This window comes from Salvelinus namaycush, chromosome 42 (genome assembly GCF_016432855.1).
Source record: "Salvelinus namaycush isolate Seneca chromosome 42, SaNama_1.0, whole genome shotgun sequence".
Lineage (NCBI taxonomy): Eukaryota > Metazoa > Chordata > Actinopteri > Salmoniformes > Salmonidae > Salvelinus > Salvelinus namaycush.
This window is the reverse complement of record NC_052348.1, coordinates 8,301,690-8,326,445: the sequence shown is the minus strand read 5'-3', so window position 1 is coordinate 8,326,445 and position 24,756 is coordinate 8,301,690. Positions and strand designations below refer to the sequence as shown.

Here is a 24,756-nt window from a genome sequence, read left to right as displayed (position 1 = left end):
CCAATAGGTGCCCTTTGCAAGGCATTTGAAAACCTCGGCAGTCTTTGTGGTTGAATCTGTGTTTGAAATTCACTGCTTGACTGAGGAACCTTACAATTATCTGTATGTGGGGGATACAGAGATAAGGCAGTCATTCCCTACATACGCATACCGACAACACACACATACACACATCATATGCTGCTGCTACCCTGTTCTTTATTCTTACCTATTCTGATGCCTAGTCACCTTTCCTTGCCTTTATGTACATATACAAATAAAATTGCATTGGTTACATGTGCCGAGTACAACAGGTGTAGACTTTACAGTGAAATGTTTTACTTATGAGCCCTTCCCCAACAATGCTGAGTTAGACAAATATTTGTTGAATAAAAAAGGAAATAGTTAAACAATAACAAGGTTATATACAAGAAATACCAGTACCTGAGCCAATGTGCAGGTGTACGAGGTAGTGGAAGTAATATAGTATGTACATGTGGGTAGGGACAAAAGTGACTAGGCAGTCAGGATATATAATAAACAGAGTACCAGCAGCGTATATGAAGTGTGAAAAATGTGTGTGGAGTGTAAGCATATTTAGTGTGTGTGTGTAGGGAGTGTCAGTGTAGCATGTCTGAGTGTGTGTGGGTAGAGTCTAGTGAGTGTGCATAGAGCCAGTGCAAGGAAGTCATTGCAAAAACAATTAAGATAAATTAATAATAAAGGGGGTCAATGTACAGTTGAAGTCGAAGTTTACATACACCTTAGGCAAACACATTTAAGCTCAGTTTTTCACAATTCCTGACATTTAATCCTAGTAAAAATTCCCTGTTTTAGGTCAGTTAGGATCACCACTTTATTTTAAGAATGTGAAATGTAAGAATAATAGTAGAGAATTATTTATTTCAGCTTTTATTTCTTTCATCACATTCCCAGTGGGTCAGAAGTTTACATACACTCAATTAGTATTTGGTAGCATTGCCTTTAAATTGTTTAACTTGGGTCAAACGTTTTGGGTAGCCTTCCACAATAGGTTGGGTGAATTTTGGCCCATTCCTCCTGACAGAGCTGGTGTAACTGAGTCAGGTTTGTAGGCCTCCGTGCGTGCGCACGCTTTTTCAGTTCTGCCCACAAGTTTTCTATAGGATTGAGGTCGGCTTTGTGATGGCCACTCCAATACCTTGACTTTGTTGTCCTTAAGCCATTTTGCCACAACTTTGGAAGTATGCTTGGGGTCATTGTCCATTTGGAAGACCCATTTGCGACCAAGCTTTAACTTCCTGACTGATGTCTTGAGATGTTGTTTCAATATATCCACATACTTTTCCTGCCTCATGATGCCATCTATTTTGTGAAGTGCACCAGTCCCTCCTGCAGCAAAGCACCCTCACAAAATGACGCTGCCACCCCCGTGCTTCACGGTTGGGATGGTGCTCTTCGGCTTGCAAGCCTCCCCCCTTTTCCTCCAAACATAACGATGGTCATTATGGCCAAACAGGTATATTTTTGTTTCATCAGACCAGAGGACATTTCTCCAGAAAGTACTATCTTTGTCCCCATGTGCAGTTGCAAACCATAGTCTGGCTTTTTTATGGCGGTTTTGGAGCAGTGGCTTCTTCCTTGCTGAGCGGCCTTTCAGGTTATGTCGATATAAGACTTGTTTTACTGTGGATATCGATACTTTTGTACCTGATTCCTCCAGCATCTTCACAAGGTCCTTTGCTATTGTTCTGGGATTGATTTTCACTTTTTGCACCAAAGTACATTCATCTCTAGGAGACCGAATGCGTCTCCTTCCTGAGCGGTATGATGGCTGCGTGGTCCCATGGTGTTTATACTTGCGTACTATTGTTTGTACAGATGAACGTGGTACCTTCAGGCGTTTGGAAATTGCTCCCAATGATGAACCAGACTTCTGGAGGTCTACAATTGTTTTTCTGAGGTCTTGGCTGATTTCTTTTGATTTTCCTATGATGTCAAGCAAAGAGGCACTGAGTTTGAAGGTAGGCCTTGAAATACATCCACAGGTACACCTCCAATTGACTCAAATTATGTCAATTAGCCTATCAGAAGCTTCTAAAGCCATGACATTTTCTGGAATTTCCCAAGCTGTTTAAAGGCAGAGTCAACTTAGTGTATGTATACTTCTGACCCACTGGAATTGTGATACAGTGAACAAGTGAAATAATCTGTCTGTAAACAATTGTTGGAAAATTACTTGTCATGCACAAAGTAGATGTCCTAACCGACTTGCCAAAACTATAGTTTGCTAACAAGAAATTTGTGGAGTGGTTGAAACACTTAGGTTGGAGTCGTTAAAACCCGTTTATGTAAACTTCTGACTTCAACTGTAAATAGTCAGTTTTGATTAACTGTTGAGCGAGCAGTCTTATTGTTTTGGGGGTAGAAGCTGTTCATGTGCCTTTTGGTCCCAGACTTTGGCGCTCGGGTACCACTTGCCATGCAGCAGCAGTGAGAACAGTCTATGACTTGGGTGGCTTTCCTCTGACGCCGCCTGGTATAGAGGTCCTGGATGGCAGGGTTCGGCCCCAGTGATGTACTGGGCCGTACGCACTACCCTCTGTAGCGCCCTGCGGTGGGATACCGAGCAGTTGCCATACCAAGTGGTGATGCAGCCAGTTAATATGTTCTCAATGATGCAGGTGTAGATCTTTGAGGATCTGAGGGCCCATGCCAAATCTTTTCAGCCTCCTGGGGGGGAAGAGTCGTTGTCGTGCCCTCTTCACAACTGTTTTTGTGTGTTTGGACCATGATAGGTCCTTAGTGATGTGGACACCGAGAAACTTGACCCGCTCCACTACAGCCCCGTCGCTGTGAATGGGGGCGTGTTCGTACCTCCATTTCCTGTAGTCCACAATAAGCTCCTCTGTCTTGCCCACGTTGGTTTTTGTCCAAGCGTCACATACACTACCGTTCAAAAGTTTAGGGTCACTTAGAAATGTCCTTGTTTTTGAAAGAAAATTATTATTTTTTGTCCATTAAAATAACATCAAATTGATCAGAAATACAGTGTAGACATTGTTAATGTTGTAAATTACTATTGTAGCTGGAACCGGCGTATTTTTTATGGAATATCTACATAGGCGTAGAGACCCGTTATCAGCAACCATCACTCCTTTCTTCCAATGGCGCGTTGTTAGCTAATCCAAGTTTATAATTTTAAAAGGTTAATTGATCATTAGAAAACCCTTTTGCAATTATGTTAGTACAGCTGAAAACCTGTTGTTCTGATTTTAAAGAAGCAATAAAACTGGCCCTCTAGACTAGTTGAGTATCTGGAGCATCAGCATTTGTGGGTTTGATTACAGGCTCAAAATGTCCAGAAACAAAGACCTTTCTTCTGAAACTCCTGTCTATTCTTGTTCTGAGAAATGAAGGCTATTCCATGCGAGAAATTGCCTAGAAACGGAAGATCTCGTACAACGCTGTGTACTACACACCTTCACAGAACAAACTGGCTCTAACCAGAATAGAAAGAGTGGGAGGCCCCGGTGCACAACTGAGCAAGAGGACAAGTACATTACTGTCTAGTTTGAGAAACAGACGTCTCACAAGTCCTCAACTGGCAGCTTCATTAAATAGTACTCGCAAAACACCAGTCTCAACGTCAACAGTGAAGAGGCGACTCCGGGATGCTGGCTTTCTAGGCAGAGTAGCAAAGAAAAAGCCATATCTCAGACTGGCCAATAAAAGATTAAGATGGGCAAAACACAGACATTGACAGAGGAAGATTGGGGGAAAAAGTGTTATGGACAGACATAAAGAACATTCGTGACACACAGAAAAAATTTAAAGATGCTGGAGGAGTGCTTGATGCCATCTGTCAAGCATGGTGGAGGCAATATGGTCTGGAGGTGCTTTGGTGGTGAAGTGGGAGATTTGTACAGGGTAAAAGACTTCCTTCTTCAAGATCCATCACTCCATTTTGCAACGCCATGCCCTGTGGACGGTGCTTAATTGGAGCCAATTTCCTCCTACAACAGGACAATGACTTAAAGCACAGCTCCAAACTATGCAATATTATTTAGGGAAGAAGCAGTCCGCTGGTATTCTGTCTATAATGGAGTGGCCAGCACAGTCACCGGATCTCAACCCTATTGAGCTGTTGTGGGAGCAGCTTGACCGTATGGTACATAAGTTGGTTTGGCTTGATGGGCACTTCTTGTTGTTCTTGCTTCAGGAAGCATGGGGTGAAATCTCTTCAGATTACCTGAACAAATTGACAACTAGAATGCCAAATGTCTGCAAGGCTGTAATTGGTGCAAATGGACGATTCTTTGACGAAAGCAAAGTCTGAAGGACACAATTATTTCAATTAAAAATCATTATTTATAACCTTGTCAATGTCTTGACTATTTCCTATTCATTTTGCAACTAATTTCATGTATGTTTTCATGGAAAACAAGGACATTTTTAAGTGACCCCAAACTTTTGAACGGTAGTCTATCTCCCTCAAATACATGGGTTCCTTGAGTGGCGCAGCGGTCTAAGGTGCTGCATCGCAGCGGTCTAGAAGAATATGTTCTTAACTGGTTAAATAAAGGTGAAATAAATAAAACATTGTACCCTTGCACATTGATCTGGTTCCCTCTGTTATAGCTTCTTTCTTGTGTATTTTATTCCTCTTGTGTTACTATTTTTATAAAAAATAATAACTGCATTGTTGGGAAGGGCTCGTAAGCAAGCATTTCGGCTCATGTGACAAAGAAAATTTGATTCGATTTAGAAGAACGACAGTGTTGCAATTGTGGTGGGGATCATGATCCTGAGTTCCTGGAGTGCCCTGTAAGGGTGAAGGGGATTGAGGTGTCAAAAGTTACAGGTCAATCAAACTTCCTATGCGATTTAAAGAGGTGAGAAAACAATGACACCCGCCGAAGATATGAATATTACAGCCAGTCAAAATATACCCTGTGTGTTAAGGTGGATTTTGTGGCGTTCATTGCCACAGTTATAAACTGTACGGCTCAAGTGTCAAAGAAACTGGACATTATTGTGGCTGCGGCAGAAAAGTAGTTTGGATTACTGATCATCTTGAGCCTGTGTAGGGATCAGATCTGTTTAATTTTTAACAGAAAAGTAGTTTGATTTTTTTGGGGGGGTCGTTTGTATGAATATATCATGTTTCCATCCCGCACAGTAGGTGGCGACATGCACACTAAATTGTGTGATAGTGAATATACCATAGAAGAAGTAAACGTAAGTAAGCGTTGACCAAGAAATTTTGACGTTAGGGTTTTTGTTGTTATTTAGATAGTTATTAACACCATGCAACTTAGCATATGACAAATTGAACTGCAAAGCATTACATACTTACCCCAGGTAGTCGTTAATTCGCGTTGGAGACGGGGCTTGGTTGATAGATGATATCTAACTAGGTGGTAACGTTAACTAACAATGGCCAATTGTGTGGTTTTTCACACTCAACTAGCCTCCATTATGGAGGTGCTAGCGAATGCAGCCGTGGCAGAGATTTGTAAACTCGTAGACGACGACTATGCAGTGTTTCGTCTGGAAATAACTCAAAGACAAAAAGAAAACAGGGCATTGCAGAGGAAACTACAGCTACTGGAACTGAAGGTGGCACGGGAGCGCGCAGAGAGGACAACGCGAGAGCGCGTCCTCGCCAGTCGTCCCAGTAGTGTCAAGATCCTCGACCGATACAGAGGAATGGCAAGAGGTACAGTTTTTAACCACATTGGGTTAAACACTTCGTCAGTTTTTGGATTGTCTGAAATAGCTCCCCTGATTACTTAACTATCTTGCACAAAGACATCATATTCTTACCAGATTCTGCATGTCCTATGACCAACTCATTGAAAACAATGATGCAACTCAAATCAACTCATGTCACATGCACCGAATACAACAGGCGTAGACTTTACCGTGAACTGCTTACTTATGAGCCCTTTCCCAACAATGCAGTTAAAGTAAATAGTAGCACAATATAACAATAATGAGGCTATATATGCATGTGACATATCGATCTATAAATAGAATATCAAAAAGTTATTTAAAGTGTTATCTTACATCCTTCTAGACAGTGTCAATGGTGTATAATATACCATTTGAGCATTGACAGTAGCTAACCTAACCACCTCTTTTCTCCCAATCACTCTCTCAGGTGAAGGACATCTCACTGGAAGCCACAAGAGCTTTGTGAAGCCAGCGGGACACAATAGATGGAGAGAGAACCAACCAATCACTGTTGATGAGGGGAGTGGAACCTCAACCCAGCACGTTATCATGATAGAGGTTAATGTAATAGTGTTGCGTAAAATATTACAGTTACTTTGTGAATCAAATGTGGCAGGTTTATTTCAGAAAGGCGGCCCCTCAGCTATTAACTTGATTACATTGTCATTTATTTGCCATAGGGGAGCTTGTGAGACTTCCTTACGACATTGTTATTCAACTCATGAACCGATAATAACCTCCTCTCTTCTTGTCAGTCTGCAGATGCAGAGGCTGCAGGTCCTGGGGTCAAGCAGGAGAGGACTAAAGGAGAGAAGGAGCCACAGCACAGCGGAGACATCCAGACTGGAGCGCCCCCTGTAGCCACGGAGGACCCCACCTCCGCCCCAGCACCATCCAGGACCCGACCCAGCATCACGGAGGTCAGTGGAACGCCGGACGCCGTCCTCAAGTCAGAGACAGACACGGAGACATTAACTGCAACACACAGGCTCTTACACACAGGATCTGACCACAGATCAGACCCAGAGAGACTTGGGCTGGGGCCATTGGGCTGTCCTTCTCCTGGTTCAGAGTACTTACCAGTATTTCACCAGAGCAAGAAGACGGTTCATTCCTGTGGAGGCGGTGATGGTGACACGTTAGACACTGGTGTTGATGTTCCATCTTGTTCTTACGCTACAGAGATGGACTCTGACAACATGCCCTTGGGTTTAGACACACAGGCTGATCTGTCAAGAGGGGACTGGAACCATTACACTAGTAGTCTATACTCTGAAGGGTCCCTAGATAAGAAAGGGGAGGTTATAGTCATAGATGAAGTGACTGTGAAAGTGGAGGGCGACTCTCCTCTGACCTTGAATGCAGACAAGACTCACTTAGGGGAAGGACACTCACAAGGCAGAGATTTCTTAGATTACAGGGAAAGCTTAGAGACAAATCCAAATGTCGCGGCCCACTCCCCTTTACACACGCTCAGGGATCGTGACCCAGTGTCCACGTTGATGGGGCCTTCCGATTCACAGGGCTGCGTCCTTTTCGATCAGGTATTTAACTCAAAAGACCAAATGGCCGAGGTTCGGGGAGGGGGAGCAACATCAAACAATAGTAAAGATAAACGGTTCCTCTGCATGTTCTGTAACAAAGGCTTCAGCTGCCTCCAGAAGGTGGAGATCCATCAGAGGGTCCACACAGGGGTGAAACCCTTCAGCTGTACCCAGTGTCACATGCGTTTCGCTGAGGCTGGCAATCTGAAGAGGCACCAGAGGGTCCACACAGGGGAGAAACCCTTCAGCTGTACCCAGTGTCATATGCGCTTCTCCCACTCGTCCAGCATGAAGAGGCACCGGAGGGTCCACACAGGGGAGAAATATTAAAGCTGCCCCGAGTGTAAGAAAGGTTTTCCCATCAGAACTACCTGAAGATGCACCTTCAGGTTCACATGGGTGAAAGGCTGTTCACCTCTACGCAATGTGGGAAGAGGTTCTCAGAGAGGAGCTACCTCAGGATACACCAGCAGAAAAACCATTCCACTAAATAACTTCTGATCAAACCCTGCATTAAAGACAAAGATACATTTTCAGTATTGTCAGCAGAAAAGATCCACAGATGCATTTGGAATGACGAGAGTGACAGATTTCAGTGTTCAATATTCTTGGGTAGAATATTGCATCCAGACATTGTGATATATAAGGCATATTTAAACCTAAAAAGTCTGTTACATATTGTGTAGGCTATATGATGTATATTACTTCCATTCAACTACTTCATTTTTTCCCCCAAGACAATTGTAATGAGAAAATGATTGCTCTTTATAAAGTTTAGGGCTGTCCCCGACTGAATTTTTTTTATTTTTAAGTTAGTCGACAGTCGTCTGTTCTTTCGACAATCGATTGGTAGATATTTTTTACATGTATTTTTTCATACATAGTGTTTTAATAAAATCAACTGTATGCACTGAGATTGTGTGATGCTTTAAAGGAGAATTGCACCTGCTGATTTGGCCTTGTTTTTTGGCTTGCTCCTCAAGAAATGCTGGTGGTCATGACAGAAGCCAAATGTGAGTTGGCTTGGGGGTGTGGTTTGATGCGGGTGTTTGTTTGTCCTTGCCACCACCAAAACACACCCCTCTGTCAGAACCCTGCCCACAGCTGTTTCCCCCCCACTCAGTTTCAACAAACCTGCAAATTGAGCTCAATAACTACAGGCAGATATAGAGAAGCTTTGAATAGATCAGCAGCCTGAAGAGTAACATGAGATGAATGAAATTGCAAAATGTATGTATATATTCTTAACTAAGTGTTTTGATAACTTTCAGATGTCACAGGTCCATGTAGAATAAACAACACTTCACATAATACCAGAAGCAGTGTTCTGCTGATATAGCAATGTGAACCTTTCATCTTTTGTCGTTCCCAGCCGATACAAATACTGTGCCTATCTGCATTTTGTCTGGTGGTATTGGGGCTACCTTAGCAAACATGGCTGAGTGGCCATACATTCCTGTGTGGTGTCCTGTTCACAACAGGAGTTCCCTGATCCTGGTGCAGAATACACAGGGTTTCTCCCTCCACATCTTGTCTGATACTTTATTTTTTATTGAATTAAATGGTAAAAGTTGTCTAGTAAAATGTTAATGCCGAGTGCCAGGTCTTTCTCCATTCAGAGACATCAGTATCAAGCCCGTCTGTCAGTCTGGACTTCATCTTGCAAGTCTCCATGTGCTGCCTCCATACATGTTTCTATGAACACATACATACATAGTCACTGTTCTATTACCACTGGCCATTACAAGGATAGATAATATCTGATACACAAACGGGTACTATGTTGAAGTTTGAACAAGTCAGACTAAACCTACCTAATTCTGTTCTCCCTATTGACAACCGTTGGTGAGCAGGCTGGAGGTGAGGTCTTTTCTACAGCCCCATTGATGGGCATAGCAGCATAGAGCAGCTCCTGGCCCCTCAAAGGTACTGGTGGGTCACACACACACACAGAGCACTGATTACATTATAGATGGTGGTTCTAAATAGCCTGGTCCTGATGGAACCAACCGGATCGCTTCGTTCACCTTTCTACTTCACTGCAGATATCAAATGTGAAGTGAAATAGAATGGTAAAAAAGATCAGGCTGGATCCACCAGACTAGGTTATGTCCTGGACATTATATGCAACAAATAATGTCAGTTTAAATAAAATGTTTCATAATTGGGTTATTTGTACATTATGATGAGCCTGTGAAAGCTGTTGCCATCGACAGGTGAAGATTGCTGGCCAGGTACTTGCCAACATGCTAGCTATATTTTAAAGACTTGTTACTGACTTTGAACACTTGTCAAACTACTTCACTGCCTGTTCATTGATTATTTGGTGACTGAAAAACTTAAGGTACATGTGGTTCTCAGCAACTTGAACCAGCACTGAAATGTAAGCAATGGGGTTAATGTCTTCCCCCTCTCTGCTATTTTCCTCAGGTTGAAGCACATCCCTAACACCCAGACAGATGTCAAGAACTTGGGAACCTCCTAGCCACCAGGATAATCATCTTGTTTAGGGGGTTTATTCACAAGGTTAGATAGAAATAGATCCACCCATGTTATTCTCTATCATGCAGAATTGTAGCTAACCTTGTAACTTGGGAAGCTCATTCAATAATACAGACATGGTTGATTTCTAGGCCAGGTGACAACTGTGTACAAGTGTTTGTTCAATTTAGACCACAATTAGTTAAATGAGGTGTTAGTGAAGTGCTGGAACAAAAACCTGTACACTCCTGTGTAAATAACCTATGGCTGTCATGACTTAAACTGCATAAATAGTTACCATTTTATTTTGTTAATATATGCAGGTTTGTCATGATTTCCAGGAGCCTGGTGGAGATGGATACAACCATACTCCAAGGCATGCCATTTCTCTGCAACCAGCAGGAACATGGAGCACTCCATGTAAGTCATGCATGCATACACATAGATACCCTATGCACCATAAACCTGTCAACTCCTGGAGTAACTCCCTGTCAGAGAGACTGATTAGAGGGTTTTGCCAGAGGCCCTGGGCCAATGGGAGGTCAGGCATGAGGGCTTAGGGGTCAGACGGAGTGAGAATGAAGTTACAGACATGAAGATACAACTTGAACCACAGAGTAAGGCTACCTTCAAACGTAAATACATGAAACACTTATCTGTTTGGTGGGGTAAAATGCTGTTTTACGTTTATAATTGGTTGATGGATAGTCTTTGGTACTTTTCTGACGGACAGCACAACACAAGCCTAGCCCCCCCTGTCTTTTACGCACAATTTGTGTGATTGGAAGGCACCCTTATAATCCTCAATCGTCAATGTCAACTCTTACTGTACTCACTCAAACTCATGCACTCGTCTCCCAGACTTTTATAAAAACTAAACATGTCCATCTCCCATCCCCAGGGGAGTCTGCTGGGCCATGGAACTCTAGAGCAGCACATCAAAAAAACCTACCACCATTTCAGCTATCAGCAGAAATTTCCCTGAGGAAGGGTGCAACTATCAAGGCTTTAAAATTGTCAAATTTGGGGGAGGGATGACCACCAAATGCAATCAAGTTTTGTATAAACTACATGTACATTTTTTAATAGGTTACAAAACCATAACTGTTTCAGCCTGGTCTTCTCATTTTTACTAACTACTATGGTAACTTAAACATCTGACAACATGCAGACTTATTCCATCAAGACAGCGCTTCTGATTCAAAGAGGTCTAAAAATAAATTCAAGTCTCATATCCAGGGTGAAAAAATAATTATTCATGTATAAAAGATATCACAGGTGTGCCAACTAAAATATATATCCCAGACAAGCCTGAAGAATAGGACAAATAGGCTGTGTTTAGACAGGCAGCCCAAGTCTGACACTTTTTTCCCCACCAATTGGTCTTTTGATCAATCAGATCAGCTCTGAAAAAGATCCAATGTGAAAAGATCTGGGATTGGTCAAAAGACCAATTAGTGGAAAAAATATCAGAATTGGGCTGCCTGTAAACGCAGCCAGAGGCAAGTGAATATAAGTATTTTCTTGTATTCGTATAAGTTTGTAAGAATTTGAGTGGTTACATACAGTACATGTTAAATGGCTACGAGACATATGGAGACTATTGCGGTAATAAAAGGGAAGGTACCGCTGAAGGCCCCTGTATTCAGTCAGGCAGCTTGAAGCATATGTCACCATCCGGGCCCTTGTCACAGCATGCTGAGGCCTGACAGGGAGATGACAATAAATACATTATTTACCTTTCATCACAAAAGCCGTGTCAGCATTTAGTGCACATGTTTCTGAACCAACCAACCATTTTGTTAGCGTCATTGATATAAATGGGCAATTCAAATACAATATCCGGTTTATTAGCATTGACTGTAATACCTCCAGGGTCCTGTGGTGGTCTGGCAGCATGCTGCTTTCTAGTGGTCTTACTCCCGCTCCACCTGAAATGCAATAACTAAAACATGAAAAACAAGACTAGTCAGTCAGTAAGTTGGCTAATTAAACACTCACACACCAGCCAAATGATACCCAACCAATACAACATTTTTTCAGTCACCAATTAATCAATAAACAGGCAGTGAAATTAAGTAGTTTGAAAAGTGTTCCAAAGTAACAAATCTTTAAAACATAGCTAGCAAATATCATTTTTATTTTCTAGAAACCTAGCTAACATTAGCTACACTTCAGTGATGATGGTAGGCGTTAGTTAGCTAGCTTTCCCCCAGTATTTTCAATTTAACTAGATAGCTAGTTAAGTAAGTAATGGCATGTATATCAACTTTACCAATCAGCTGGTTAACTAGCAAATATATTCGGTTTGCCCTCGCATTTAAAGCTGCCTGATAAAGCTTGCCATAGTAAAGCTAGGATGAATGTCAGAGGCCAGATAACTAACCCTAGCGGCTGTCAATGCAATGGCTAGTCTGGAGTTCGTCTGAAATGTACCATTTTATTTCCCATGATAAGCAAACTGTCATGCCTTTTCACAACAACATCGACAAAAAATCGATGTACACAGATAAGAAACTATTACCTTCAAATAGATCATTTTGGTTTTATTTACTTCATCCTCTCTTGTTCAAGTGGGTAGCAACTTCCTGAGATTTGATTGATGGAACAATCTAGCCAATGGTTAGGCAGCTGTGGTTCTGGCAAAGGGAACTGATTGGTCAGGAGTAAAAGGTCCTGTCCCCAGAGCTGCACAAATCGAATTTGTACTTGCGAAATCTCTTTCTACAAATTTACAGAACTTTCTACAAGTTTACAAATCTCTTTAACGTGTCAACAGTAACAGAACGCGCAGATTCAAAATCTGCAAGTGTATTTTTGATTCACAGCAGAATATTCATACTCGTAAAAGGATTTGTAATCATTCTGAAAATAAATTATACTTACAAATCTTATTGAACGTATTCAAATTTACAAATGTAAACGTTACAAGTTTGAGACATGAGACATGCTTGCGAAATTAAATGACACATGTGCAAATCGTACTTGCAACCACGAAATTCAAAATGCAAACTCACGTACTTCTGTCATCATTAAAATCCCATACACATTGCCACAAAATATTTAATTTACTCAGCCACACAAGTCAAACACTTAAAGTTGGCTGTATTTATACTGATATACGTCATCATGTCACTGTGTTCATTAATGCACTAACTGACCAAAACATGCTCAAATCAAGTCTCTCTTAAAATCCTCCTCCAGTCTCCCTTTTACCACATTTAACACCCGATTTACTTAACAAAAGGTACATCTCAATAAGTGGACTTTCCTCTTTTGTTCTCTATTGCTCCTCAAGCAAAGGGGAGGCTAATGACATCACATTTGACCATCAGGCCAACTATTGAGCAGTTGTCTAAAAAAACACTATTTTTCTCAAAACATATGTTTTACCCTTTAGCGTGTGTGTACTTTACTGTATTTATACTTGTAACATCGTTTTTCAACAGGAAATGTTTTTAAAACATCTCTGGAGGACATAACTGTTTCTGCTCAAACGCTTATCTATCATCTGTGGTATGGGACCTTTACAAACAGTCCTTGACCTCAAGCTGTTTACAGTAAATGGCCTGAAGGCTTCCGGTCTTGTGATGACTGGGTTGAAATATTAAACATGAACTAAAGTGCACCTGTACTTGATATTCCAGAATGACTGGTCTCCACAAACTGTGTCAGTGTACAGCATTCTAATGTCTGTTTAAGAGGGTAATTAACCACATACCCCTCATTAGCCCATTGTTAACTTGTCATTTGAAACAGGATTGTAAATACCTGTTTTTAGAGAGACAGTAAACCTAGGCAGTTGAATATTTACGTTACTGTGGTGATGTAAGCCTAGATGGAATAAAGTCATTATATAATTGTTATATTCTAGCTAACACACTGTTCTTTCTAAGCAAGTCTTCTCAGATTCAAAGATACTGCGCATAAAAGGTCGTGATTTGTTGTTGATTTCTATTATGAATATTTCTGTGGTGGAGACACAATGGCTGTGCAATTTGTAATGTAATTAGCATTACCGTAGTTCAAAGAGCAGCACGCACTCTTTTTTTCATTTAATCACGCCCCAAGACGCCCGCCAATGAAATCATTTTTCGTCGGTGTGGATGGGAAGTAAACAGTGACCAAGAACAATTTTCACGATAGTGTTTTTATTATTGTTATTTAGACATTTATTAATACAGGACTTGGTTGATAGATAGTACGTTATTTAGGCAACGCTAGATAGCTTCTAACGTTAGCTAGCTAACAACAATGGCTATGGGTTTTCACACTCAAATGGCCTCCATTATGGAGGTGCTAGCGAATGCAGCCGTGGCAGAGATCTGTAAACTCGTAGACGACGACTATGCAGTGTTTCGTTTGGAAATTTCTCAAAGCCAAAATGAAAACAGGGCATTGCGGAGGAAACTACAGCTACTAGAATTGAAGGTGGCACGGGAGCGCGCAGAGAGGACAATCAGAGAACGCGTCCTCGTCAGTAGTGACAAGATCCTCGACCGATACAGAGGAATGGCAAGAGGTACATTTTGACCCGTTCCCCTCTGCGCATGTTTGGATAGTAAGCTAAGTTGTAATCAGGGGAATTACTGCAATCTTTCAATAAGTTATGAGAAGTGTTACCTAACAGACAGTGTCAATAGTGTACAATTGAGCATTGACAGTACCTAACCACCTCTTTTCCCCCAATCACTCTCTCAGGTGAAGGACATCTCACTGGAGGCTACAGGAGCTTTGTGAAGCCAGCGGCACACAATACATGGCGCGATGACCAACAAATCACTGTTGATGAGGGGAGTGGAACCTCAACCCAGCACGTTATTGTGATAGAGGTTAGTGTAATAGAATTACATACAAATTACAGTACATCAAATGTGTCCAGTTTTATTTCAGAAAGACTCCCCTCAGCTATTCACTTACTTACATGCAACATCCTCATTTATCTGCCATAGGGGAGCTTGTGAGACTTCCTTAAGACATTGTTATCCAATTAAACTCATGTACCGACAATAACCTCTTTCTTGTGTCAGTCTGCAGAGGCTGCAGGTTATGGCGAATCGTCTCTGGTCAAGCAGGAGAGGACTGAAGCAGAGGACCCACAACACAGCAGAGACATTCAGACTAGAGCAACGTCTGGAGTGGCGCCCCCTGTAGACGACCTATCCACCGCCGCTGCGCCTCAGCCCAGGACCCGACACAGCATTACGGAGGTCAGTGGAATGCCAAACGCCATCCTCAAGTCAGAGACAGAGACTGTAACACAAAGGCTTTTACACGCAGTACCTGACCGCAGGTCAGACCCAGAGAGACTGGGGTTGGGGAGACTGGGCTGTCCTCCTGGCTCAGAGTATTTACTTTACGGTAGCCCGAGGACTGTTCATTCCCATCGGGACTCAGGTGACGCGTTAGAGACTGGCAGTGATCCGTCTTGTTCTTACACTACAGAGATGGACCCTGGCAACATGCCCTTGGGTTTAGAAACACACACTGACCTGTCTAGAGGGGACTGGAACCGGTACAGTAGTAGTGTATACTCTGAAGGGTGCCTAGATAAGAAAGAGGAAGGTCTGGTCGTAGATGAAGTGGCTGTGAAAGTGGAGGGCGACGTTCCTCCCACATGGAATGCAGATAATCACCTAGGAGATGGACAGTCACAGGGCAGAGATTTCTTAGATTGCAACGAAAGCTTAGAGACAAATCCAAATGTTGCGACCCACTCCCCTTTACACGTGTTCAGGGATTGCGACCCAGTGTGTACGTTGATGAGGCATTCCGACTCAGACAGCCGTGTCCTTTTCAATCAGATATTGAACTCAAACGACAGGGCTAGAGCCCAGGCTCAGGGAGGGGGAGCCACATCAGGCAATTGTAAAGAAAAACGGTTCCTCTGCATGTTCTGTAACAAAGGTTTCAGCAGCCCCCAGAAGGTGGAGATCCACCAGAGGGTCCACACAGGGGTGAAACCCTTCAGCTGTACCAAGTGTCACATGTGCTTTGCCCAGGCTAGTGACCTGAAGAGACACCAGAAGGTCCACACAGGGGAGAAACCGTTTGGCTGCCACCTGTGCCGGGCCAGTTTCTCCCACTCGTTCAACCTGAAGAGGCACCAGAAGGTCCACACAGGGGAGAACCCTACAGCTGCCCCCAGTGTGAGAAGAGGTTCTCCCACCAGCTGAAGATGCACCTGAAGGTCCACATGGGATAGAGGCCGTTCACCTTTACGCACTGTGGGAAGAGGTTCTCAGAGAGGAGCAACCTCAGGATACACCTGCATAAAGACCCCTTTTGCCCTCAGAACAGCCACAATTCTTCAGGCCATGGACTCTACAATGTGTCAAAAGCGGTCCACAGGAATGCTGGCCCATATTGACTCCAGTGCTTCTAGCAGTTGTGTCGAGTTGGCTGGATGTCATTTGGGTGGTGGAACATTCTTGATACACATGTAAACTGTTGAGTGAGAGAAACCCAGCAGCGTTGCAGTTCTTGACATTCAAACCGATGCGCCTGGCACCTACTACCATACCCCATTCAAAGGCACTTAAATCTTTTGTCTTGCCTGGTCTCCCTCTGAATGACACACATACACAATCCATGTCTCAATTGTCTCAAGGCTTAAAAATCCTTCTTTAACCTCTTATTCTCCCCTTCATCTACACTGATTTTAAATGGATTTAAAATAATTGCGTCATGTATAATGGAAACGGCAGATATAGCAGACATTTTCTAGAGATTGACCACATGTTTATCCATTCGACCGGTAGATTTTTCTTCTGTCTAATTTTCTTTGTGACAAATTAGGACGTAAACTGTTTTTCAAAATAAATTGCAGAATCATTTTGAAGGTACGCAGGGCACGTGATGTCACCGTGTAACAATAAAGCTCCACTCCACATTTAATTCTAAATGCCAACTGCTTGCGAAATCAATTTTTCAACTGTAAAAATGTTTCTTTGCAGAACAAGGATTGTCCTGAATTTCAAGAGCGCCTGAATTGTTTCAACTTGCTTTTCTGGTTGGCTGCAAGTTTCACCATCCAATTATTTCAGATCGACAGGAGTGCACGTTTCACCATGGCACAGAACATGGCGATACATTGGCACTTGAGAGTTATTAGTATATGGAAAATATGAGTCAATTATTGCATTCTATCCATAGACTACCTGAGACATGAAACCGATAGGTGGGAGGGCATACAGGCTGTTGCCAATTTATGAATGCGCAATTTGCCTAAATGAGTAATGGAAACACTTCAACCACTACATTTTTATTTGACACTATAGGTTCTTGCGATATTATTTTTTTTTTTTAAACAGGTGTGACATCATTACGTCCAGGTGTTTCCATTTATCTATCTTGTGTCAATGAAGACGCACCCTAGCAGGCAATTGTTGCATTTATTTTCTATGCTAACGTTCTGAATGTCGACAAAAAATTTACTGGACAAGTTAATGAAAACACTAGCTAGGTCACGGAAAGGACAGGTGTTCCTAATGTGTGTACACTCGGTGCATAAGCCTAAAATCTGTTACATTTACATTTAAGTCATTTAGCAGACGCTCTTATCCAGAGCGACTTACAAGTACATACATTCATACTTTTTTTTTTGTACTGGTCCCCCGTGGGAATCGAACCCACAACCCTGGCGTTGCAAGCGCCATGCTCTACCAACTGAGCCACACGGGACCCAACTGAGCCACACGGGACCCTGTTACATATTGTGTTTGTACTGTGTAGGCTATATGATGTTCACAAGTGCCCGTTTCATTACTTCCATTCAACTACTTTAAACTGCATTCAGAAAGAAAGAAATATTACGTTTATGGAAGTCTTTAGTTGAGACGGGCATGTGTGGTTTTCATGTGGTTTATTTCAAACTTGTTCATGTTTAATAAACAGTTGGACTTTTCATTTTAAGACTTTCATTGAGACTCTTTAGTATACATCACCTCTGATCCCACCCTATTCTACATATACCCAATGCTTGATAACCAATATACACTTACTAAATATACCCACACACTAACAAACATCTACTGTACACGTCAAAATAGTTTTGTCAGGATTTTATGACTTTTGACTTATCATACCTGACAAAATTTTAACAACAATGAAGTCCATCTGTAACTACAGTATAGGACTCAAACGTAGTGGGGATGGGTAAACACTTTGGATCAATACTTGCAAACATGGGTATAAAGTACTTATATAAAAATACTTTAAAGTAATACTTTTTGTTGGTATCTGTATTTTACTATTTATATTTGTCTACTTTTACTTGACTACTTTTACCTCACTACATTCCTAAAGAAAATGATGTACTTTCTACTCCATAGAGTTCCCCTGGCACTCAAGTACTCGTTATATTTTGAATGCTTAGCAGGACAAGAAAATTGTCCAATTCACACACTTATCAAGAGAACATCCAAATATAATTTTATTGGTCACATACACATGGTTAGCAGATGTTAATGCGAGTGTAACAAAATGGTTGTGCTTTTATTTCCGACAGTGCAGTAATATCTAACAAGTAATCTAACAAATTCACAACGACTACCTTATACACACAAATATAAAGGGATGAATATGTACATATAAATATATGGATGAGCGATGGCTGTGCGGCATAGGCAAGATGCAGTAGATGGAATAGAATACAGTATATTCACAATGTAGGATATGTAGACATTATTAAAGTGGCGTTATTTAAAGTGATTAGTGATACCTTTTATTAAAGTGGCAAGAGATTTGAGTCTATGTTGGCAGCAGCCACTCTGTTAGTGATGGCTGTGTGAGAGAAGCTGTTTTTCAGTCTCGGTCACAGCTTTGATGCACCTGTACTGAACTCGCCTTCTGGATGGTAGCGGGGTGAACAGGCAGTGGCTCGGGTGGTGGTTGCCCTTGATCTTTTTGGCCTTCCTGTGACATTGGGTGCTGTAGGTTTTCCTGGAGGGCAGGTAGTTTTCCCCCAGTTGTGCAGACCGCACCACCCTCTGGAGAGCGTTGCAGTTGTGGACGGAGCAGTTGCCGTACCAGGCGGTGATACAGCCCCACAGGATACTCTCGATTGTGCATCTGTAACAGTTAGTGTGGTCATTCCTACTGCCTCTGATCTGGCGGACTTACTAAACACAAATGCTTAATTTATTTTTTATTTTATTTCACCTTTATTTAACCAGGTAGGCTAGTTGAGAACAAGTTCTCATTTGCAACTGCGACCAGGCCAAGGTAAAGCAAAGCAGTTCGACGCATACAACAACACAGACTTACACATGGAATAAACAAACATACAATCAATAATACAGTAGAAAAATCTATATACAGCATGTGCAAATGAGGTAGGATAAGAGATGTAAGGCAATAAATAGGCCATGGTGGCAAATTAATTACAATATAGCAATTAAAGGCTTTTGATAGTTGATCATGCTATACTAAGGCAGAGATTGTCGAGTGTAGGTCTTTCAGAGCATGCAGTTGCATGGTTTGCTAACTATCTGTCTGATAGAACTCAGTGCACTCAATGTGATGGGCTTATGTCTGTTAAATTGTCTGTCTTTAATGGTGTGCCCCAAGGCTCTGTACTTGGTTCTCTCTTATTCACTATTTATATAAATGATTTAGACAAAAATGTTCAAAATGCGCAACTTAATTTTTATGCTGATACTGTTATTTACTGTTGTGCCTTGTCTCTTACAAAAGATTTCCAGAACTTGCAAACTGCTTTTTATACTGTTCAACATACCTTGTGTCAATTGAAGCTTATCCTCAATTCTGAAAAAACTAAACTAATGGTGTTTTCTAAAGCAAGAAATAGACCTCTGAACCTTTCACCTATTACTACCTGTCAGGGCAAGGAGATTGAGGTTGTAACCTCATATAAATATCTTGGAATTTTAATTCTTTTAAATTGCATATTCAACAACTTACAAAAAAATTGAAGCTGAAATTGGGATTTTATTTTAGGAATAAGGCCTGTTTTTCTTTTGAAGCCAGAAGGAGGCTAGTATCAGCTACATTTATGCCTTTACTAGACTGTGGATATTTTATATATGAATGCTTCCGCTCAGTGTTTGAGATCAATTGACACCCTTTACCATTGCACTTTGAGATTTATTTAAAACTGCAAAACCCTTACGCACCACTGCATTTTGTATACCAGGGTTGGCTGGCCTTCTCTAGTCACTCGTAGGCTCAGTCAGTCACTGGTATACTTTTATTTATAAAGCCATTTTGGGTTTACTACCTTTTTATTTGGGCATTTTAATTGTTCAGAAATGTGGTGGGTACTCTCTGCGTTCGCTGGACTTTATCCTGCTAACTGTTCCAAGTGTCCGAACTGAATTTGGTAAAAGGGCTTTTATGTCCTCTGCGCCATCGTCTTGGAATGCCTTACAAAATACTTTTAAACTGGAAGAACTTGTCCCGATTGGTATTTTTAAATCACTGATGAATGATCTTGAGACTGATTCCCTGACCTGTCAATGTTTTTAATTTGCTGTTTTTGATTTTTGTTATACTCTTGTGAATTCTATGGTTTTTACTAGATTACTTGAAAAACTACATGTTGTTTGTCTGTAATTTTTGTAATGACTTGGTGCTGTCTATCTTGGCCAGGACGCTCTTGAAAAAGAGATTTTAAATCTCAATGAGCTCTTCCTGGTTAAATTAAGGTTAAATAAATTAATACAAGTATATGGGGCTTTGGTGACAAAAGCTGATGGCACTGTGATAGACTGCATCCAATTTGTTGAGTAGAGTGTTGGAGGCTATTTTGTAAATGACATTAACGAAGTCGAGGATCGGTAGGATGGTCAGTTTTACAAGAGTATGTTTGGCAGCATGAGTGAAGGATGCTTTGTTGCGAAATAGGAAGCCGATTCTAGATTTAATTTTGGATTGGAGATGTTTAATGTGAGTCTGGAAGGAGAGTTTACAGTCTAACCAGACACCTAGGTATTTGTAGTTGTCCACATATTTTAAGTCAGAACCGTTCAGAGTAGTGATGCTGACGGGCGGGCAGGTGCGGGCAGCAATCATTTAAGAGCAGTTGGAGGCCACGGAAGGAGAGTTGTATGGCATTGAAGCTCATCTGGAGGTTAGTTAAGTGTCCAACGAAGGGCCAGAGGTATACAGAATGGTGTTGTCTGCGTAGAGGTGGATCAAAGAATCACCAGCAGTGAGAGCGACATCATTGATGTATACAGAGAAAAGAGTCGGCCCGAGAATTGAACCCTGTGGCACCCCCATAGACTGCCAGAGGTCCGGACAACAGGCCCTCCGATTTGAGATACTGAACTCTATCTGAGAAGTAGTTGGTGAACCAAGCGAGGCAATCATTTGAGAAACCAAGGCTGTTGAGTCTGCCAATAAGAATGTTGTGATTGACAGAGTCGAAAGCCTTAGCCAGGTCGATGAATACGACTGCACAGTAATGTCTCTTATCGATGGCGGTTATGATATCGTTTAGGACCTTGAGCGTGGCTGAGGTGCACCCATGACCAGCTCTGAAACCAGATTGCATAGCGAAGGTACGGTGAGATTCGAAATGGTCGGTAATCTGTTTTAACTTGGCTTTCAAAGATCTTAGAAAGGCAGGGTAGAATAGATATAGGTCTGTAGCAGTTTGGGTCTAGAGTGTCTCCCCCTTTGAAGAGGGGGATGACCGCGGCAGCTTTCCAATCTATGGGAATCTCAGAAGATACGAAAGAGAGGTTGAACAGGCAAGTAATAGGGGTTGCAATAATTTCGGCAGATAATTTTAGAGGAGTGCTGTGAGGAGCGCAGGGCTGTTGACCGGGGTAGCGGTAGCCAGGTGGAAAGCATGGCCAGCTGTAGAAAAATGCTTATTGAAATGTTCAATTATTGTGGATTTATTGGTAGTGACAGTGTTTCCTAGCCTCAGTGCAGTGGGCAGCTGGGAGGAGGTGCTCTTATTTTCCATGGACTTTAGTGTCCCAGAACTGTTTTGCGTTTGTACTACAGGATGCAAATTTCTGTTTGAAAAAGCTTGCCTTATCTTTCCTAACTGCCTGTGTATATTGGTTCCTAACTTCCCTGAAAAGTTGCATATCACGGGGGCTATTCGATGCTAATATAGAACGCCACAGGATGTTTTTGTGCTGCTGGTCAAGGGCAGACAGGTCTGGAGTGAACCAAGGGCTATATCTATTCCTAGTTCTACATTTTTTTGAATGGAGCATGCTTATTTAAGATGGTGAGGAAGGCACTTTTAAAGAATAACCAGGCATCCTCTACTGACGGGATGAGGTCAATGTCATTCCAGGATACCCAGGCCAGGTCGATTAGAAGGTGTTTTAGGGAGCGTTTGACAGTGATGAGGGGTGGTCGTTTGACCTTGGTTGAAAACAGCAGAGGTTTATTTGGAGGGCGAGTTAGTTAGGATGATATCTATGAGGGTGCCCGTGTTTACAGATTTGGGGTTGTACCTGGTAGGTTCATTGATAATTTGTGTGAGATTGAGGGCATCAAGCTTAGATTGTAGGATGGCCGGGGTGTTAAGCATGTCCCAGTTTAGGTCACCTAGCAGCACGAGCTCAGAAGATAGATGGGGGGCAATCAATTCACATATGGTGTCCAGGCCACAGCTGGGGGCAGAGGGTGGTCTATAACAAGCGACAACGGTGAGAGACTTGTTTCTGGAAAAGTAAATTTTTTAGAAGTAGAAGCTCGAATTGTTTTGGTTCAGACCTGGATAGTAAGACAGAACTCTGCAGGCTATGTCTGCAGTAGATTGCAACACCGCCCCCTTTGGCAGTTCTATCTTGGCGGAAAATGTTGTAGTTAGGGATTTCAGGGTTTTTGGTGGTTTTCCTAAGCCAGGATTCAGACATGGCTAAGACATCCGGGTTGGCAGAATGTGCTAAAGCAATGAATAAAGCAAACTTAGGGAGTAGGCTTCTAATGTTAACATGCATGAAACCAAGGCTTTTACGGTTACAGAAGTCAACAAATGAGAGCACCTGGGGAGTAGGAGTGGAGCTAGGCACTGCAGGTCCTGGATTAACCTCTACATCACCAGAGGAGAAGTAGGATAAGGGTACGGCTAAAGGCTATAAGAACTGGCCGTCTAGCACGTTCGAAACAGAGAGTAAAGGGAGCAGGTTTCTGGGCACGATAGCATAGATTCAAGGCATAATGTACAGACAAAGGTATGGTAGGAAGAGAGTACATTGGAGGAAACCTAGGCATTGAGTAATAAACCAGGTGATGTCATCGCATATGTGGGAGGTGGAACTAAATGGTTGGTTAAGGCATATTGAGCAGGGATAGAGGCTCTACAGTGAAATAAGACAATAATCACTAACCAGGACAGTAATGGACAAGGCATATTGATATTAGGGAGAGGCATGCGTAGCCAAGTGATCGTATGGGTCCAGTGAGTGGTTGGGCTGGCTGGGGACTCGGCGATTCAGACAGTTAGCAGGCCGGGGCTGGCAAGCTAGCAGTTAGCAGGCCGGGGCTAGCAAGCTAGCATAAGGGCCTTAGAGAGACGTCGCGATGGGGGAAAGTCTGTTTTTGCCTCCTCGTGCTGTGATGTCGATAGACCAGTCGTGGAATTAGTAGGGTTCCAAGTAGCAGAGTGGTCCAAGTCCAATTGGCAAAATGGGTATAGTGCTTCAAGAAACTGGCCAATGGATCAGCTAACAGTCCAATATGCTATACATAGCTAGCAGGCCGCGGTTAGCAGAATGGGCCTTCAGGGGACGTCACACCTGAGGGGCCTGTTGGGATCCTTGGGCAGATTTTGTTGGTATTCCAGTCGTGAAGGATCGGCGTGGTTCCGTGCCCCGTACCGGCAGTAGAAGGGGTCCGGATATAGTAGCCGAGGAGTGGGCTTCAGGAGTAGCCCAGGAGCCCTAGCCGGGAGATGGGTCTAGCGTAGGCTAGCTCCAGGCTAGTTGGTGCTTGCTCCGGGACGGAAACGCTAGCCAGGAGGAGTCAACCCGGGTTGCGGTTAGCTAACTGCCATGATCCAGATGAAAAGGTTCAGAGTTTGCGGTAGGAATCCTGGGATATGGAGAGGAAAAATAGGTCCGGTATGCTCTGGTTTGAAACGTGTTGTACGAACTGGCGAGAGCTTTCCGAGCTAAAGGTTAGCTGATATCAGTGGTTAGCTGGCTGATAGCTAGCTAGCTTCAGTTGAGGTATTCCAGTTCGGAGGTAAATAGAAATTCTTTAGAAAAAAAAAACAGATCCACACCCCATTGGGTGAGGCGGGTTGCAGGAGAGTATTTTGAAGTTGAGGTTTAGGAAAAATATTAAAAAGAATGCGAAGAAAAATATATAAAAATATGTATACATAGGATGAGACAAGACAAAAACAAAGACATATGACTGCTATGCCATCTTGGAAAACTCGAGTAGTTTTCATTATAAATGATAAATCATTATAAATGATGTCTGAGTGTGTCCCTGGTTATCTGTAGATTTAAAAAATAATAGCATTGTTATTTGGTTTGCTTAATATAAGGAATTAGAAATTATTTATACTTGTACTTTTACTTTTGATACTTAAGTATATTTTTGCAGTTAAGTATATTTAAAACCAAATACTTTTAGACTTTTACTCAAGTAGAATCTTACCGGGTGACTCACTTTTATTTGGTCATTTTCTATTAAGGTATCTTTACATTTACTCAAGGATGAGTGTTGGGTATTTTTTACACCACTGTGCAAACATAAATCATTTAAATGGTTGCTTATCTGGCACAAAATGCATATCAACCAATTCAAATCATCAGTATACTTGCACGTGACAGAATGCTAAATTGTAGTAGCTGGTCCCATAACATGGCACACGTTGGCCCTATGCTAACCTCAACAGGTAGCACTGATTTTATATCCTGGCACAAATTCTTAATCAGCCTATCAAAGACCTTAGACCTTTATATCCACCAACCAATAGCATTTCATAAAATAGGTCAACCCTAGCAACTAGATGGATGTTTTAAACCTTCAAATTCAAGGTTTACTTTTGTTCCGGTGGTCTGTAACAAAATGTTGGGTGCCAATATTG

At 42.1% G+C, this 24,756-nt stretch overlaps 1 protein-coding gene and 1 long non-coding RNA gene across 5 annotated transcripts in view; one reads left to right on the top strand and one right to left on the bottom strand.

Annotated features, from left to right (window-relative positions):
* The first annotated feature begins 5,199 nt into the window (after positions 1 to 5,199).
* The window catches only part of LOC120034807 (zinc finger and SCAN domain-containing protein 2-like), a 30,433-nt gene continuing 10,876 nt past the window's right edge, over positions 5,200 to 24,756 (top strand). For 2 of the 4 annotated variants that reach the window (XM_038981440.1, XM_038981439.1), the window contains exons 1-4: positions 5,200 to 5,680; positions 6,125 to 6,255; positions 6,453 to 6,474; positions 14,769 to 14,932. In XM_038981440.1, coding sequence (XP_038837368.1) covers positions 5,398 to 5,680; positions 6,125 to 6,255; positions 6,453 to 6,474; positions 14,769 to 14,932 — 600 coding nt within the window. In that variant the 5' untranslated portion in view covers positions 5,200 to 5,397. Of the gene's footprint in view, positions 5,681 to 6,124; positions 6,256 to 6,452; positions 6,475 to 13,807; positions 14,245 to 14,423; positions 14,555 to 14,752; positions 14,933 to 24,756 lie in introns of those variants that run through there. The other 2 variants (XM_038981441.1, XM_038981442.1) reach the window with 2 other exon arrangements.
* LOC120034890 lies at positions 8,770 to 12,376 on the bottom strand. The gene is made up of 4 exons (XR_005474078.1): positions 12,247 to 12,376; positions 11,592 to 11,667; positions 9,056 to 11,427; positions 8,770 to 8,936 (listed from the first exon to the last, which is right to left on the bottom strand). It is a non-coding gene; the product is annotated as an uncharacterized LOC120034890 (long non-coding RNA).